The sequence below is a fragment of the Monodelphis domestica genome, chromosome 4 (genome assembly GCF_027887165.1).
Source record: "Monodelphis domestica isolate mMonDom1 chromosome 4, mMonDom1.pri, whole genome shotgun sequence".
Lineage (NCBI taxonomy): Eukaryota > Metazoa > Chordata > Mammalia > Didelphimorphia > Didelphidae > Monodelphis > Monodelphis domestica.
Window position 1 is genome coordinate 247,449,813 of NC_077230.1, and position 18,962 is coordinate 247,468,774.

Sequence of the window (18,962 nt, forward strand, 5' to 3'; positions counted from 1 at the left end):
AGTGTTTTGGAGAAACTGACTGTCTTTGCCATACCAGCTCTCCCAGTCTTTTTAGGATAAGATAACCAAAAAGTCTTTGTGCTTTGAGTACACATCCCTGGTCCCAAATTCTCTATCTCCAATTGAATTATTCTGGTACTGCTTACATTAAATTAACCTGGACAAGGCACCTGTCTGTGCTGCTGGTCCGTACTACATTGTTTTCTCAAGTATGGGAACTTGATTAGTTCATGCTTGTTATTGTGCTAAAGAATGTTTTTAAATCATTAAAATTATGCACAAACGATGTCTTTGTTCCTTCCTGCACCTGGTAATACCTCACTCCTGCTCCTGGGAACTCTCTGTCCATACCACCCCAGATTCCTCCTTGGATCAGCCCCTTCTCTGCCTCCCTTTGCTAAGAATTATAAGTATTGATACTAGATCAGTTTGCTTCACATGTGCATGTATGTCTGATTAATAAAGATTATTTTGATTTTAAAGGCAGTATTTTCTTGTTCTGGGAAAGTGGGATGGAGGCCTGAAAGGCCAGTCTGCTCCATGGCGTTTATTCCTTTTTTGGTGGAGAGACCTAAATTCCATAGAGTTCATGCCTCAGTTTATAGCTACAGATCCACCAAACAATTCTGTAATACATCATCCTACACTTCACCAGTATTTCTTTTTTTTTAATCTTTTCCTTCCATCTTAGAATCAATACTGTGTACAGTACTATGCACAGAAGAGTGGTAAGGGCTAGGCAATGGGGATTAAGTGACTTGCCCAGGGTCACACAGCTAGGGAGTGTCTGAGGCTACATTGGAACCCAGGACCTCAGGTCTCTGGGCCTGGCTTTCAATCCACTGAGCCACCCAGCTGCCCCTTTTCTGAAGAATCTAGGTATAAGTCCTTTCAAGGGAAGTTTAAGCCATTCTTATCTCTTTGGCAACTTGCCTCAGAACAACTTTTGGAAAAGTTATTTCTGAATAGATTAAAAGTTCCTTAAGAACTCTAGGCAGGTGTTTCAGCAGATATCAAGACAAAGTGTACATGAGAGGAATGGTTTATACTTTGGGAAAAAGTTAAAGGGTAAATCCTGAAATTAGTTCATTAGAATTTTCAAGATTTTGCTGGAGCTCATACCCCTAGGGAAATGCGGGGTGGGACAAAGGGCAGTTTACAGTGAATATTTGACAAGATGCGCTAATCCTGTGTTGGTGAAGCTGTGGCAAGGGTGCAGGGGTAGCACAGGTGCAGGGGTAGCTCAGAGGGTACTGCTCCCTCCATTCTCTCTCCCCACAGTGCTTGAGGACATTTTTTTTTTCATGCCAGATCCCTTGGTCCAGTTGGCCAAATGCGAGCAGTTCCTCCCTCAGCTATCTGGGGTAATGTGGGATGGGGCAGGGTGGGGGCTCACCGGCAGCTTGAAGTTGCAGTTTGGGCAGGCAGGATTTCAAATGGTTGCCAACACTGCTCTAGTCTATCTTTCAGCATTATGAATTCACTGCTTTAATGTCTAATGTACTCTTTAAAAAAAAAACAAAACCCTTACCTTTTGTCTTAGAATCAATAATAAGTATTGGCTCCAAGGCAGAAATCCTATGAGGTCAGGCAATTGGGGTTAAGTACCTTGCTCACGGTCACACAGTGGGGAAGTATCTCTCTAAAGTCATATTTGAACACAGGACCTCCTATCTTAAGGCCTGGCTCTCTAAGCATTGGGCCACCTAGCTGCCCCTTATACGAATTACCTTAAAATATTTCTAACATCTTTGGGTTAGAAGTACTGCAAATTTATCAATTTCTTCCAACGTATGTATTAGTTTTCCTTGTATAATTAATCATATGATCATGGGAATGGGTTTTATTTGAGGGGGAGGGGTAGGAGTTTTAAGTCTAGAAATTTGGCAGCAGAGGGCAGCAGTAGGAAATGCTAGATGGTCTGGCCAGGAAGTGGGGAGGGATACTCTGAAGATCTTAATGAGAAAAAAGGGCCCTCAGAAATTAGAGGTGGATAGATTACCTTTGAATTCAGCATTTATTAAACACCCAGTTGCAAAGTCTCGAGAGTCAAAATTTATCGTTTTGTCTAGTCAGTTGTTCCCACCATTAAAACCCATTTGATATAGACGTTAATGAGTTGCATTTCAACGTTTAGCCCCAGGATTCAAATCTCAGTCCTGTCATTTAACTACCTGTATGATCTGGGGCAAGACAATTAAATTCTCCAGGTCTCAGTTGCCTCCTTAGTAAAACTAGAGATTCGGCTGGATGGCCTTCTGCATCCGTTCCAACAATAGCATTCCTTCAATGCAGGGAAAATTACTCGTTACTATTTGGGTAAATATAAGATGTCCGAAAAACCTTAGTGCAGTTGGGACACCCTGGGCAGCAAAAAGACCAATTCCTTTTCATTTGTTCTCCTTTCAAGGCGGAAGTACCCTAACTACAAAATTGGAACTAAGAATTCAGACTACTACGCATGCCCAGGAATCTGGTGTTCCTGCTCCCGGTCCCATTGGGCGCCTAGCTCCGCCCCAAAGGACATCCCAGAAGCGGCGAGCCTGTAGGCTTGCTTTTACGACAGTAGAAACCCCTCTTTCACGGAAGCACCCTTGTCGCTTTACGATAGCAACAACGATGGCGGCTTCCGGTGGCAGATTTGAAAGTGAGAGGAGCATCGAAGAACGTAAAGAACAGAAGCGGGTCGCTCGGGCCGAGGTCCTGCGACAGGTACCTCCGTCTCAAGTCTCTTTGTGCTGGCGCTTCCAGTGCCAAGGGCGGCGAGGGTTCCAGGGAGCCGCTCCTAGGGCACTGCTTTTCCTTTCCCCCCACGCTTTCGTAGCAGCTTCTCTCTGTTCTTCCCCCTCCCTCGGCTCAGAAACACTAAGCCCCAAGTGTCCCTCAGGGTTAGAGCACTTTTAAACTATTAAAGCTTAACTGCACCAAGGCTTGTGAGGGCACCCGCTTTATACGTTTTCTTTCAGGTCTTGCTTACAAATACAAGTGTTCAAGTGCAAAGACTAGAGACTTAGAAAAGAGAATGGGGAAGAAAAACAAAACTCCAACAGTTTTAAATCTCTTCCTTTTGCAGTCATCTCAGCGAATTGCCATCCAACTCCTTTCAGAATCCTCTCCCCTTTTCCCTTTTTTCTCTTTCCTTCTCTTTACACTTTCCCTTCTGACCCCTCAGTTTCTTTGCTTTAATTTTAGCTCTTTCTCCTTTCTTTCCCCTCTTAAAATTTTAATTTCAGCTAACAAAAATCTGTTTTATACTTATCTTGCTTCTCATTCAAAGGAAAACAACTCCTGTAATACATATGTAGTAAAGCCAAGTAAAACAAATTCCTTCATTGGCATGTAAAAAAAAAAGGTTTCTCACTGCATCCTGAGGCCAAGCACCTTTTTGGTCTCCCTCCCCACCTCCTTTACTTTTTCATGTTTTCCCTGCAGTAGGAAAATAAAGAATTTTCAGGCAGCATCCTGATCCTTTCAACTTTTATTTATTTTTATTTTTAAAAATTTTCCTAAATCGTCTTTGATACATTTCAGCCATTGAGAAATTACAACTTGAAAAAGGCTGGATGGAATAAACATTGTAAAGTTGTTTAATCTATTTTCTCAAATAGAGGATCAACCGAAAGGTTCTAAGCACTAAATACATTGCTTTTCTTTGAGAATCTGTGAAGAGTGAAAGTACCGGTTTTTATTTTGCAATTTCACTCATTCAATATATTTTTTCTTACGGAGTTTATAAAAATGTTTTCTGCAAGAGTTTTTCACTTGAGAGATTAATAAGTGAGTGAATACAAAAATTAGTTAGCCATAGGCATTTTTGAGAAATTCCATGGATTTTTGAAGAAAATTTTTTCTCCATTTCAATATGGAGAAGTTCTTGAAGCTGCGATTGGTTGAAGGTTCAAAATACTGTGAGTTTTTTTGTTTTTAGGCTAGCCTAGGAAAGAAATCCAGACTAGCCTTTTCAAAATTCAGTGTGATTTTGCTTAATCACATTTGAAGAAAGGTATTTTTGCTTCTGTGCAAACTGAGCCTACAAGATATTTTGGCTCTTCTTTTCCTCTTTTCTTTCTCTCAGCTACTTGTTGAAATGATGCTATTATTACTTGACAATTTAAAAAAAATAGCATTTAAGTATTACTTTAAGATTTACAAAGTGCTTTACTTTGTTATCTCATTTAATACTGAAAAGAATAAAAAACTTGTCTTAATGCTCCACTCCATTTATAGGATATTATTACATCTATATTAACTTATTTTTCTGAGCTTAGAATTTAGGTCATAGGATTTATCAAGGGAAGAAACCTTATAGACTTAGTCCCAATATCTTATTTTAAGAAAATAAGGCTTAGAGAGGTTAAATAGAAGTGTCTGGATTTGAACTCAGGTTGTCTGACTCCCTTTCCCCCCCCCCTTCAACAGCCATGTCTTTTCATTTCAACTTAGTAAGCACAGTAGTAATTTCTTTCATAATTTTTTGTAGTAGTATCTTGCTTAATCCCCCCCCCCAAAAAAAAACATTGTGAAGTAGCCTTTACAGAGGGTCTCTTATTGTCATATGCTAAAGGAATTCCACTTCATTAAATATTAATTAATATGGAATGTTCAAATTGCACAGTGGTTTAAAAGAAAAAGAAAAAATGGCACAATCTCTAGTGCCTCATCTTAATGTGGAGGAAACTTAATTTTTGAAGGTTATGCCAATGAACGCTAGGTCATGCTTATTACAGAACTTATTTTCTAGTTGGTGGCTAGGTAGAGGGGAGACACATCATGTAAATACAGATATATATTTAAAATGTAAAGGGTGGAGGAATTAGAAAATGATTTAGAAATTAGGAAAATTTTCTTAGTAGAAGTGATACTTGAAATGAGCTTTGTGAGGTGAGATGAGTAGGGATATGACCTATGGTCAAGAAAGAGAGATATTGAAGTTATGGAACAGCAAATAGACCAATCTCGCAGGAATGTTGAGTATATGAAGAGAAGAAATATGAAATAAATTTGGATAGAAGATGGAGCCAGAAAGACTTCTGATATTTGACTCCTTCTGTCTTAGATACATGACACTATTTGGATTTCTCATGTGTTCAGATTGTACAGAATATTAGAACATGAGTTTATTTAGCTTAAACTTTTGTATTACATACACTTTTTCTTCAGAAATCTGACTTGTCTGTTGTTCTTCTTTGGTGATTTAGAAGGTTATTTTTAGAGAAGAGTTTGTTTACACATTGGTATTTAAACATCTTTGAATTTTTGGTAGTCCTTTTGAATTCTGGTTGTACAATGGAGAAAGATGTGTATGTGGAAAAATGACAAATATTAGTATAAACTTTTTGATAGTGTTAGTTTATTGAAAGATAACCTATTAGATTAGAATTGTGAAGAGGAGATAGGGAAACCACATTTTTGAACAAACTTATGTTTCTTGTAAGCATACAAATCAGTATTTTCTTCAAAACTCATCTTTGCTACATTACCATTTATGTTTAAAGTCCATTAAACATTTTCTCACATGGAAGCATTAGAATTAGTTTTCTGGCATATGAGGGCACTTTATGCCTGCTCTGTGGAAATGGAATTGACCTTTCTTTTTCCTTTTGTGGTTATTGAATAAAATGCCTCTTTTGATCAAATGTAAAAACAAGGGAAAAGAAAGCCGGTCATTAACCTTTTCAGACAAGATTCTCTGTTCATTTGGCTATTTTTTTTAGAGCTTTTTATGCCTCCTAAATGTATATGTGGGGGAAAAGTTACATTGAGTGTTTTAAAGGAGCATTGAGTATTACAAGGTTAATGTTTGAAATCTTTTTTCCATGGGTACTTCTGTTATTTATTTATTTATTTTTAAGCCCTTACCTTCCGTCTTGGAGTCAATACTGTGTATTGGCTCCAAGGCAGAAGAGTGGTAAGGGCTAGGCAATGGGGGTCAAGTGACTTGACACACAGCTGGGAAGTGGCTGAGGCCAGATTGTTATTTTTTTAAGAAAATTTTTTATTAAATTATTAAATATATTAAATTAAGAAATTTAAGAAAAAAATTTTTAAAGAAATATTTTTATGGAAAAAAATTTAAGCACGCACTTTTTCTTTGCAGCCTGAGGATGAGTAGATCAGGAGTGCATAAGAAAGACTCATATCATTTTTTCCTGCCTCTGTCTGTTCATTCAGCAGTTTTAGGTAATATCTCTATATATTTAATCTTTGTATTAAGATTTTAGGGAGAGATGTTTTGAAGCTTCTTTTTAAGTTATACCTAATGACTTAGTAATTGTTTTTGAAACTTTCCAATGAAATATTTTGTGTCTTGATAATGTTTAAAATGTTTCGAGCAGTGGTAAAAGTATACTTGTTATCAAGTATGGATAATAGTAGGCTTGTCAAAAGGTTCATAGCTGCTGAAACATTGCATATTTCTTCCTGGAGATCAAAATCTAGCATGCAGAGAAAGAGGATGCATGTCTCAAGTTCTGAGAACTTTTTTCCTTGGAGATGGTACGCTCTTTGTTCAGGTTTGATGATGGGAGGAAATGAGGCACTGACAAGTCATTGAACAGTTAACAGAAGTTTTATTTTGTCCTAATAAAGTAAGGACACACTGGAAGGATAATGCTTCCATCCCAGGGTTTTGGTTTAAATCACTTCATAAGCTATAAAATGCTATGTAAATATTAGCTTCTCTTATTTAGGATTTTAAGATTATTTTTGTTGCTGTTTAGTTATCAAAGTTGTATCTGACTCTGTGACCTCATCTGGGATTTTCTTGGCAAAGATACTGGATTGGTTTGCTATTTCCTTCTTCAGGTCATATTACAGATGAGGAATGAGACGAACAGGGTTAAATGACATGCCCAGGGTCACACTGGTAGTAAGTATCTGGGTAAAATGTGTTTAGTAGTGGGAAATGAGGAGAATAGTAAGAGGGCAAGGCAGGTTATAAGGGCTTCAGAGGATTTTATATTTGATTTTGGAGGTGATAGAGGGGATGAAACGATGAGACCTGGCTTTAGGAAGATATCTTTGCCAACTGAATGCACTAGAGTTAGGAGAGAGACTTTTGTCAGGGGGACCTACCAGCATCCATTTTGTAAAGGAAGGCTTTCTTAATCCTTTTTAATTCTAATAGTTTCCCTCTGTTTCAATTTATTCTGCATATAACTTATTTGTACAGAGTTGTTTTACCCCTACCCCATTATACTTTGACCACCATAAGAGTGATTACTAGTGCATTCCAAGTAGAGGTTAAATTTTTACTTGTCAATGTTGTAGAGTGGATATTTGATCAAGGGTGGATTGATATGTGAGATTTCTTCCAGCTCTGAGATTAGGTGAATCAGAGAAAGTGTTAATAATATTCATTAGTGGGAGATTACTGACACTCTTCTGTTTTAATAAAATAATTGGGCAGGGGGAGAGTGAAAGCCAGATTGCAGAGTTGCAAGTAAAATGTGGTGATGAGGAGATATAAAATAATACATATAATACATTGTGTTTTTTTTTTTTAAATTAAAGTTTGTCAATGAAGGAAAGAATTAGAGAGAAATTAGAAATTAGAGAGAAAATTAGAAAGAATTAGAGAGAATTAGGAGGTCAGTGGGTCCTTTAAATTATTGTATATTCAAAAGATTTTAGATAAATTAATCCAAATCTAAGCATTTGGATGAAGATAGAATTTAATGAGTTATTACACAAAAATTAAAGATCTTTGGATTCCGAGTTATCACAGGCTCATGCAAAATATTCTTCCCTATCCTCATTTAAAAGAAACAAAAGCATCTAAATGTTTATGAACTCTTCAAGGGAAAGACTTTTCCAGAAAGACTAAGAGCATATTTTGAGATCAGCTTTTAAGTGTCTAGTTATATTACAATAATTTATCTGTGTAAAATAGTTTTTAATATAATGAATCTGTTTAATCCAGCTTCATTTCATTAGAGTTGTTATATGAGCAAGAGATGTGGAACTCTAGAGCACTAGACTTTGAGTCAGAAGGATAAAAGTTCAAATCCTGTCTTTATACCCTTACTATATGATTGTGGGTAAGCCATTTAATCTTCTCAGCCTCTATTTAAAATGGTAATGATAATAATGGGACATGCCTCCCAGGGTGGTGGTTATGATGAAAATTGAGATTGCACATAAAGTGATATGTATGTAAATGTGAGATATTATTTTATTACCTAAAATTACACAGCAGATTGAAAGTTTATCCAAAAGTCATAATAATTTACTTATAAATGATAAGCTAGTATGGCCTTGTGGCATTATAAATAGCCAAAATTTACTAAGCTTTTACTGTGTTTTGGCTTGGAGGACAAAAGTAGGGACAAAATCTTTCTCCTTTCAGGTTGTAGCTCAAGCACCATCTTGAAGTCCTTCCTAAACTCTCCCAAACTATCTAACTTTGTATTAATATGTATTTATTCACCATACTTTTCCCCCCTTGTATTTGTCATCTTCACTATTAGAACGTAAATTCCTTTCAAATAGGGATTATTTTCTAACCGTATTTGGAGTCCTAGTGCCTATTACAGGGCCTGGAACATAATAGATGATTATGGTTAATAGAAAGAGGAAGAATGAATATGTTCTAGATGTGAGAGTAAACCTTTGCAAAGGAATGGAAGAGGAGCATAGAAGGTTATATATGAGGGATAATTGAAGATAATGGAGATTAAAACATACTCTGAAAAGTAAAAGAATGTTTTACAAATTGTGGTGGTGGTGTTATGTGAAGGTTCTTCAGATATTCCCATATTTGGTATAGTTGTATAGAGAGTTTCTTTCTCTTTGGAACAAAAACTTTGAGTATGTGACTGAAACATTTTTAGTGATTGAAAAATATTATGGATGTAGTCATAAGCCATTTATGTTTTTAATATCACTATAGAGACAACTGATGCTTGTTTCCAGATTGTCCATACTTCTATATTGTTAGATTTAAAATAAGTTTGGGGTTTAAATTGTTGTGGATAAGAGAGTGGGAGCCATAAACTGTGATAATTAAAATGTTTTGGGAGCAAGGGAAATATATAACAATTATGACTGCTGAAATATGTTTTCTACTGTGTCTTGGTTTTATATAAATATAAGATGGTCACCAGGGAATATATTCCCAATTTATGAATATGCCCAAGCCAGCTGGGTTTTATAGAGAAATTTAATTTATAATACACTGATTAATCAATAGAAAAAGAGAGAAAGTAAGAAAGGAATAAGAATGAATAAATCCGTCAGTTGGTTTTATCACTCACCCAAGATCTCTCTAGGTAAGGCTTCTCATGCCAACCTCAGGCTCCACCTTCAAGAGAGCCTCCTTTCAAGAAATGTTCCCAGAGAATTCTCCTCCTGACTCCTCCTGAGTTCTCCTTCCACTGCCTCCTTCAAGACCTCTCCAGGAGCTCTCCCTCCAGGACCTCTCTCCTCTCAGACTCCTTCAGAGCTTTCACTCTCAGAGCAAAACCTCCTCGAGCAAAACCTCCTCAGAGCAAAAAACTCTCATCTCAGCAAAACCTCTCCGAGCCAAAAAACTCTCCTCCCTCTGTCCTCAGACCCCGCTATCTTTAATTAAACCATCTAAGTTCCCTCCCCTCAGTTCTCACATCTACCAATCACTGTCGATGTCTCCCCTGTGCCAATGGTGGCTCTAGTTTAACCCAGGACCGCCCAGAGGTCTGTGGCTTTGCACATGTCTGTTGAAGGTCATATTCTCAAATAATTAAATCTTGATCTTTGCTGCAGCCCTTCCTAAATCCTGTTACTCTAAGTAGGGTAGAGATTGTATTTTCCAAGACCTGGTTCTGTCATTCCAAGTATCTCTATTGTATCAATTCTAAAATCAATCATGACTCAAAGAACTTCCTGTTCTATGCTTAAGCATAGGTCAAAACCCTTTCCATTGTTTAGCAAAAGGTTTCTGTCCTAAAGTAGTCTTAAGTAGGGAGGAGAAGGATCCTCCCATGCCAAGGGGTTTCACATTCCAATAGAGTTCTTACTATCAGTAGGAAATTTTTTCCAAGTATGAAATTTCCCAATGGTGAAATTTCTAACATTCGTAAGTCTAAGAAATTTTAAGGTTTACAATATAGCAGTTACTATCAGCAAGATTTTGGAAAAAAAGGAGGAAACTAACGTTTATTAAAAAACTTTCTTTGAGCCAGGCAATGAACGATGAGCACTTAACAAATATCTTATACGATCCTCACAATAACCCTGAGTAGGTGCTGTTGCTAGCACCATTATATGGATGTGGAAATTGAGGTAGAGATTAAGTGATTTGCCTCTGGTCGCACAGCTAGTAAATGTAATCAGCTAGATTTGAACTTGGGTATTTTTTTTTATTCCAGGTTGGTATCTATCCCCAATACCAATTAGTTCTCTCTTTTTGAATAGGAAGAAATAATAGTGATTATAACCGCGAAAATGTGGATTCAAGACTGTGAATTGCCAATACTGTAAAAATAATTTTAGTGTCTTGATTTTATATCAAAAATAAGTGGTTGCCATGGGAAAAAATTCCCAAATATGAAATACCCAAATCAGCTGGGTTTTATGGAGATTTTAATTAATACAAATGAAGGAATTAAAGGAAGGGAGAGAGACAGAGTAAGAGGAAATAGTAGGAAAAGGCCTAGGGCCTAGGCCAAATGGCCTAGGTGAAGGAATTAAGAGAAGGAAAAGAGACAGAGTAAGAGGAAATAGTAGGAGAAGTCTAGGGCCTAGACCAAATGGCCTAGGCCCTTCTCTTTAAGAGAGAAAACTAAGTCAGGCTTTAATCACTCACCACAAGATTTTGTCCCAAGCAAAACTCCAACTAAGTTCAGAGGCCTAGCTACTCCAACTAGTCTGAGATCCAACGGACTTCAGAGAGCCTCCTCTGATTCTTGACCTCCAATTCAGCTTCCAAAGCTGAACTCCAGAGGCCTCAAGCTCCTTTCTTTTGCCTCACTATAAGTATGAGTTAAGTACTTTTTCATTGTTCAGTAAGGAGTTTTACAACTTTATCTTCCCCTAAAGTATGCCTAAGTATGGGTGGAGTAATATAAAGATCTCAATACATTCCTGACCAAGTACCTTCATTGTTTAAAATGGGGAATAGCCTTAACCAAATGTTCCAAGGTAGAGTCTGAGAAGTTTTAAGATTCATAATGATAGAAGTTTAATATTCTCAGGATCTTTAATGATCATTTTGTTTACTCTGTATTACAGATGAAGAAACTTAAGCCCAAGTAAGGTAAGCAACTTGGTTAAGGTCATACAACTAGTTAATAGATTAGATTAAATATACCTAAGACCAGGAAGACTAGAACCCAAGTGACTCCTATCACCATATTCTGTATATATAAAGCTAGTAACCAGTTTCAAGTATTGTTTGATTGGTGATGAACAATTTGCACATTTAGGAATTATGCTTAAATTCTCTATTGAAGGCAATAAACATTTAGTAAAAGTATTTTGTCTTGAACATTGATCTTAATAAATTAAGGTGTTGAATTAATAATATTATCTGGGTATGAATTTCAAGATTTGTGAAATAATAATAAATATGAAAACCCTTATGCAGAAACTAGCTAATTGGGTTGTCCTAACTTCAGAAAGGACCTAGTCATATGAAATTATAAGTAATTTAGAATCATAGAAACCTGACATTTCAGATATGGAAAGAACCTTTTGAAATGGTCTGGTCTAATTAAAATATCTTTTGGAGAATATAAAAAAATAATTGAAAACTTTCATACTTTAGGCCTTCTAATCTAAACTCTTTTTATAGGTGAGGAAACAGGTGGAGAGAGGTGAATTGATTGGCACCTAGGGTCATTCCAAATGGTAAATGACAGAACCAGAGGGTTTGACTTCAAATCCATCACATGAAATTTCTACTTTGTTACACTGTTTAAAAATCTCAGTATATTTATTTGGCATGCATTTGTTTACTTTACAGTTTATATAAGATATTCTTCTCACCATAGTCCTACCTATGAGGTGGAGAGTGCTGTTATTATTATTGGTTTTAAATGTCACCACCAGTTACCTAGCTGTCATTTAAGACACTCAACTGTTTATTCTCTTATTCTCTATTATTTTACCTTATTTGTTCTGATTTCACTAAATTTTTGAACTTATTTTAATTTCTCTAAAAATTTTTGACTTAGTTTACATTTTGCATTGTAATGACCCATTGTGAGCTTCTGATTAATGTTTTTGCTTAAATAAAAGTTGAACACATTTTCTGCTTTTAAAAAAAGGAATATATATGATGATCTTTGGACTTTGAATTGCCTTTAAACAATCAAGCACCATAGTAGAATAGTAGAATTTTAGAACTACAAGAAGATCCATTTGGTCTGACTCCATCATTTTTATATCCAGATGTTGAATGACTTGTCCAGTGTATAGATTTCCTGATGATAGAAGATTATTTTGGTATACTTACTATTTGCCAACTATTTCTAGTACTGAAATTTCATGTATTCTGAAAATACATTTAAAAATAAGATTTAAGAAGTAGTAATGCTAAGATCATAGAAACAGCTGGTATAATTTTGTCAGTGTAGGAAATGTACAAATGGGTAATATGAGCCAATTTGCATCATTCTACCTAAAGAAAGAACGACTGTAGGAGTGTAAATAGTATACTCCACTTAAAATAGATTCAAGTTTGAGCAGTTGAACAAACCAGACAAAGCAGATCTTAGGATATATACTGTTCAGTTCTACCCTTAGAGGGGCAAAAACTTTTTTAAATAGAAATTTGAGAAATAACACATTGTGGATAAAGAGAATATAGAACAGGTATACTCACCACCTTCTCAACTCCTTCAATTGAGTTTCCCTGTAGTTTGGAAGACTAGAGAGTGGAGCATTAAAACTCCATTCCAAGCCTTCCTTTAAAAAGCTGTGGATCACAGTTTTCCAGGTCATCATTTTCCATTAAGGGCTCTACTTGATTTAGACTCCACTTCATGTCCCCAGTGACTGGCATCTTGACTTTACCTCTCTTCAGCTTTCTTCTTTGTATTGCCTTCCCTCACTTAGATTGTAAGTTCCTTGAAGCCTGCACTGCCTTGTTTTTCTTATTTTATCTCTAGGGAGCAGCACATATTGTGTACTTAATAAATATTTATTGAATTGAATTAAAATTAAAGTATGAAATTGGTGAATGCTCTTTCTTTATTAAAAGTGATCCATAGTAAAATCTTAGAGCCCAATTAATCTGAATCTTAATTAACTAGTACTTATTTTGATTGCACAACAAGAAACCAACAAGCAAAAGGAGTTTATTATAAAGAACTTCTACCCATTGTTCCTAGTTCTAACTCTGGAGACAAAGAGCAAAATTTAATCCTATTTCTTATAACATCCTTTCAGATACAATACTTGAAGACACTAAACATGTCTTTTCTGAATCTTCTATTTAGGGTGCACATCTGCAATTCTCCTTTGATCCTCCTCTGTTAGGAACTCAAGAATTCATACCATATCCTCTAGTATACTGTAAACTCCTTCATATAGGGACTCGTTTTCATTTTCATCTTTGTATTCTCAATGCATAGCTCAGTGCTTGGTACTAGTAACTACTTAATAAATGTTTGTTGAATCCCAATTGTTCTCTCCTGGATGCTTTCTATTTTTTCGTTGTTTTTCCTAAAACATGGTACCTTAAACTGAACACAATCTGGAAGATTGACTAGAGCAGACAGTCTGACTAGAATAGTGTAGAGCAGGATCATCACCACCTGAATACTATGCTTCTATTAGTGCCTAAGATTTAATTACCTTTTTTGGTAGTCATTGAACTTACAAAGCCTCCAGATATTTTTTTAGGTAAAAAATAATTTGTTGAAAATGATTTTTAATCCTTTGCTTTTCTGTAAGTTTTATATGACCTCTTCCCTGCCCTCTTACTCCCCTCTTCCCCATGACTAAACATTCAATTTAAGTAGTAGGTAGTAACATAGCACCTAGATGTCATTGGTCATTTCATGAGTGTAATGTCTGTAGTTTGAGAGGCCAGTGACCTTGTCTTCAATTTCTGAAACAATACTAGAACATATTATTAAAGAGATGGTTAGGGGCAGCTGGGTGGCTCAGTGGATTGAGAGCCAGGCCTAGAGATGGGAGGTCCTGGGTTCACAATCTGATGGGAATAACATATGTAAATAATTGTTTACAAATAAGCTATGTGTAAGATAAAGTAGAGGGCATTAGGGTTGAGGGGGATTGGAAAGACTTCTTGCAGAAGATAAATTTTATCATAAATCTAAAGAAAGCTGGAAAAGAATTTCAGGAATGAGGGATAACTGATGAAAATGCCTGGATTTAGGAGTTGGAGTGTCCTGTCTATATATCAAGACCAGTGTTGAGAGATCAGAACATATTGGGGCATGGTGAAGGATGAAGAGAGCAACAAATAAGAAACCTTGAAAGATAGGAGGGTTTCATGTTAAGAAGGTCATTGAATACCAAATAAAGGATTTTTAACCCTGGAGTTGTAGGAGGGAGCCACTAGAATTTGTTGTGTAGGGGCTTGACATAGACCTACCTTTTAGCAAGATCACTAAAACTATGATTTTAGGCTTGTTTTTGATGAGGTCTTGTAGCTACACAGAATTAAGTGAAAACAGAAATAAAAGATTTTGGAAAAAGGAGCTTGTTGTGTGGAAGCTTATTTCCTAGGGAGATCTTTCTGTGCCTAGGCTTGTTTGTCACTGAGTCGTTGGCAAACAGGCCATAAATATCAGGCAGGTAGCCAGGTTCACGGGAGATACAGAACAAGAAAAGCAGGGGGCAGCTGGGTAGCTCAGTGTGTTGAGAGCTAGGCCTAGAGACGGGAGGTCCTAGGTTCAAATCTGGCCTCAGACACTTCCCAGCTGTGTGACCCTGGGCAAGTCACTTGACCCCCATTGCCTAGCCCTTACTACTCTTCTGCCTTGGAGCCAATACACAGTATTGACTCCAAGATGGAAGGTAAGGGTTTAAAAAAAAAAGAACAAGAAAAGCAATATGGTACTGTGGTAAAAAATGGAATCAGAGGAACTGCCTACTCTTGCTCTAACTACTCTTTGGGTTCTGGATCTACCACTTAATTTCTATGGCCTTCAATTTCTTTATTTGCACTACATGACCTCTAAGTCCTTTTTAGGTCTAAAATCTGTGATCCTAAGGCTATATAGGAGCAAACACTTAAATCTGATTTCATGTTTGAGCCAAGGGTTATTCTGAATCAATATATCTACACTGACTTCAGGATAAGCTATGGGTTTTAACCAAAGGGACATTCAGAACACAATGGTAAGATTCATGTAGTCATAGAGTTTCAAAAATATCAGAAATTGTTGAGTACAATTCCTTCATTTAGAAACGTGAGAGCCAGAAAGATGAAGTAATTTGCCTCATGTCTCAGATAGGTATAGATAGTAGAGCTAGAATCTGAACCTGGTTTCTCACATTCCAAATCCAGTCCTCTTTCCACCACATAATGATGAATCAGATGTCAGAATCTGCACGATAGACAAAGAGTTAAGAACCAGGTCTGGGGAGGGCAGTGTCATAAAGCCAGAGAATTTTCTGCCTGAGGTCTCACTGCTTTTATTCCTTTGACCATAGGTTTGTAAGTTAGCTAGAAATAACTGGTGTAGGAGTGGAAAATAGACTTAATTTTTTATACTTTCTAAAGTTGAGAGGTGTAGTATGCCATAGTATAGAGCCAATAGATCTGGGATTCAGATATATTTATGTACACATATGCATATATATTTCAATAACCTAGTAATCCAGCCTCTGACACTTGTGAACCAGACCAAGTCACAACTTCTGTGCCCGTTTTTTCATGTATGAAAAATAGTATTTCCCTTACAAAGATGTAATTATTAAATATAAGTGAAGTGATTTGTAAGTCTTAAAGTTCTTTATAAAATGCCTTTATTATTAGTTCATTTCCCCTTTTCTACTGAGTGAACAAGTCTTTTCTTGTGCTTTGAGATGACAAGGTAATCGAACCTTACCTCTTTTTGCAATTTGTCAGTGTTCCTATTATCTGTTCAATTTTACCTTTAATTAAAAAAAAAAGTCAATTATCTAAACAAAATGGCTGAACATTACAATACAAAATTGTGCCCTAAGAAAGTATGTTGAAAATTTCTGTCTGTGTGCGTGTTATAGGCTAAAGCAGATTTTGAGAAAGAAGAGAGGCGTAAAGAACTTAAGCGACTACGAGGGGAAGATACATGGATGTTAGCTGATGTGAATGAGAGAGTTGAACAGCTATCTCAGGTGAGGGGTATTAATTATATTCACTTGATCCACACATAATTGTACATACCTTCTTTTTTTTTTCTTGTGCAGTTTCTTGAAGAGGTTCAAAGGTCCTATAGATTAGTTATTATAGTAACCATTAGAACAAGTATCTTTACTTGGTTGATGTACTTCATTGCATCCTTCAGAAAAAAAGAAATTTGAGTACAACACAAAACCAGTGATTACTCTGCTTTCTGTATCAACTGTCATGTTTCATGTAGCCTTATTTTATATAAGTATTGACATTGGGATAGAATATTAGACCTTGGGTTTCATTGTGTAAATTAATATATGAAGGAGTATGTAATTGGGTTTCATCAAGCTGATTTTTTGATTGGATACTATGTTTTTAGCTCTACTGCTTGTTGATAGCATATCCTTTTGAAGTAGCATATTTTGCTTTTGGGAGGTGCTTCCTCTTTTCCCTGAAATATTTCATTTTAGTTTTTTTTAAAATGAGAAAAAAAGCCAAGATTAAATCTTTTTGTCCAAAATGATCATATTTAGGAACATTCTCTGAAGAAAAAAAAGAAGAAGGATAAACACTCTAAAAAAGTTAAGAAAGAGAAGAAGAAAAAGAGCAAGAAACAGAAATATGAAAAAAATCAATCATCTGATAGTTCATCGGTGAGTATTTATAGTTTAAGAGTTGGAAGGGATCTTTGAGATCATTTAGATTAAGGGATTTAGAAGTCATATAGTGTAAACTCCTTATTGTAGATATTAGAGAATTGAGGCCCAGAGAGATTTAATTACTTGTCCTAGTTTGTATAGCTCCTAAATAGCAGAATTGAGATGGGCCTGGTTCTTTTGTTCTCTGAGAAGTATAGAATCTCAATGTTGAAAGAAAACTCAGAGATCATCTAGTTTAACTTGTCTCTTAACCAAAGATTTTTGAGAAAACATTGAATATTATACTTAATCAATTGTCTGAATTATTTAAGGCTGTGATATATTTTGTTTAGAAACTTTACTTACTATAATTTGAGAAGTAGATTTTGTTATAAGAACTTGGTAGCTGGCATGGGAACCAAGAAAATTTATTATAGGCTTTATCTATACTGCCATAGTGGAAAATTGGAGTTATCTTCATGGACCTTCATAAAAATCTGTATTACTTAGGAAAAAACATACTTATTTTTACTCTAGGATGATATTGATGAGCTATTAGAATGCTGTCCAATTCAACAGAACCACTTTACAAATAGATAATTAATTTTGAGTGGTTTTGGTAATGAGGGTTTTTTAAAAAAATAAAATTTTGTTAAAGTCACCAAAATTTCCCTTCTCTCCAAGAGAGACATCTTCTATAACAAGTATTTTAAAAAAAGGAGGAAAAAATGAACATAATTGATTAGTACATTGAAAAATAACTCTGAAAATATGTGCAATGGACCTTCCATCTCTACAAAAGAGTGGTGGTTTCCTTTCATATTTCTTATGCTTTTTTTTATTAACTTAAAGCAAATACCTTTAATGTTATTTAAAGGAAAAAAATGCCCATAATGTTCTCTAACCAGAGTATTAAGATGTAAGTATTCTATTTCCTCTTCTGTTAGTGTGGCCAATTTATATTTTTATAAATATTCATCCATTTTATTTATATCAGTCTTACTGACAAAATTGGGCAAAATGGCTCCTAATAATTGCTTTGATTTTATCTTCATTGGTAATACATTCTTTTTATTTCTGATACTGGTAATTTGGTTTTCTTTTTTTTAAATCAAATTAACCAGTGATTTACCTGTGATGTTTTTTTTCTTCTTCATAAAACTAGCTCCTAGTTTTATCTATTAGTCTAATCAGAGGTTCTTTAACTTTCTATTTTTTTAATTTCTCCTTTGGTGTTCAGAGTTCAGGAGTTTGGATTTTTGTTGTTTAATTGCATATTTTAAAAAAATTTCTCCCTAGTTTTTTTTTTTTTAGTTGTATGCCTAATTCTTTGATCTACTATTTCTCTTTTTAGTGATGTATTTTGAGATATAAAATTTCCCCTAACTATTGCTTTAACTATATATGACATATTTTGATATGTCATCTTGTTGTTATTTCTTTAATAAAATTTATTGTTTATATGATTTGTTTTTAAACCTGCTCATTCTTTAGGATTAGACTGTTTAGTTTCCAAATAATTTTTAATCTATGCTTCTAAAGCCTTTTGTTGAATGTAATTTTTTATTGCATTGTGGTTGGAAAAAGATGAATTTGATCATTCTGCTTTTTTGCAGAATTTTTTTATTTTGTGAGGTTTTTATACTCCAATATATTGTCAGTTTTTGTGAAGGTGCAATGCATAGCTGAAAAAACAGTATTTTTACTGTTTTCTTTCTATTCTCATTCAATTTTTTTCTATAGAAGTCTATCATAACTAATTTTTCTAAATTTCTATTCATCTCCTTAACAACTTCCTCATTTTTATGGTTTTGCTTATTTAGTTCTGAGAAGGGAAAGTTGAGGTTCCCCACTAGTAGAATTTTTCTTTCTCTTTCTTTTTGCAATTCATTTAACTTTTCCTTTAAGAATTTGGATGCTATGCCATTTGGCACATACGTGTTTAGGATTGACATTGTCAGTGGTACTTTTTAGCAAGATGTAGTTTCCCTGATTACTTCTTTCAATTAGATCTGTTTTTGGTTTTGCTTTGTTTTACAATCATGCTTTCAACC

At 35.3% G+C, this 18,962-nt stretch overlaps 1 protein-coding gene across 2 annotated transcripts in view; it reads left to right on the top strand.

Moving 5' to 3' along the window:
* The first annotated feature begins 2,489 nt into the window (after positions 1-2,489).
* The window catches only part of CWF19L2 (CWF19 like cell cycle control factor 2), a 142,680-nt gene continuing 126,207 nt past the window's right edge, over positions 2,490-18,962 (top strand). Inside the window, exons 1-3 of one of the 2 annotated variants that reach the window (XM_056794442.1) lie at positions 2,490-2,712; positions 16,162-16,272; positions 16,804-16,923. In XM_056794442.1, coding sequence (XP_056650420.1) covers positions 2,620-2,712; positions 16,162-16,272; positions 16,804-16,923 — 324 coding nt within the window. In that variant the 5' untranslated portion in view covers positions 2,490-2,619. The remainder of the gene's footprint in view (positions 2,713-16,161; positions 16,273-16,803; positions 16,924-18,962) is intronic. The other variant, XM_007494895.3, reaches the window with a different exon arrangement.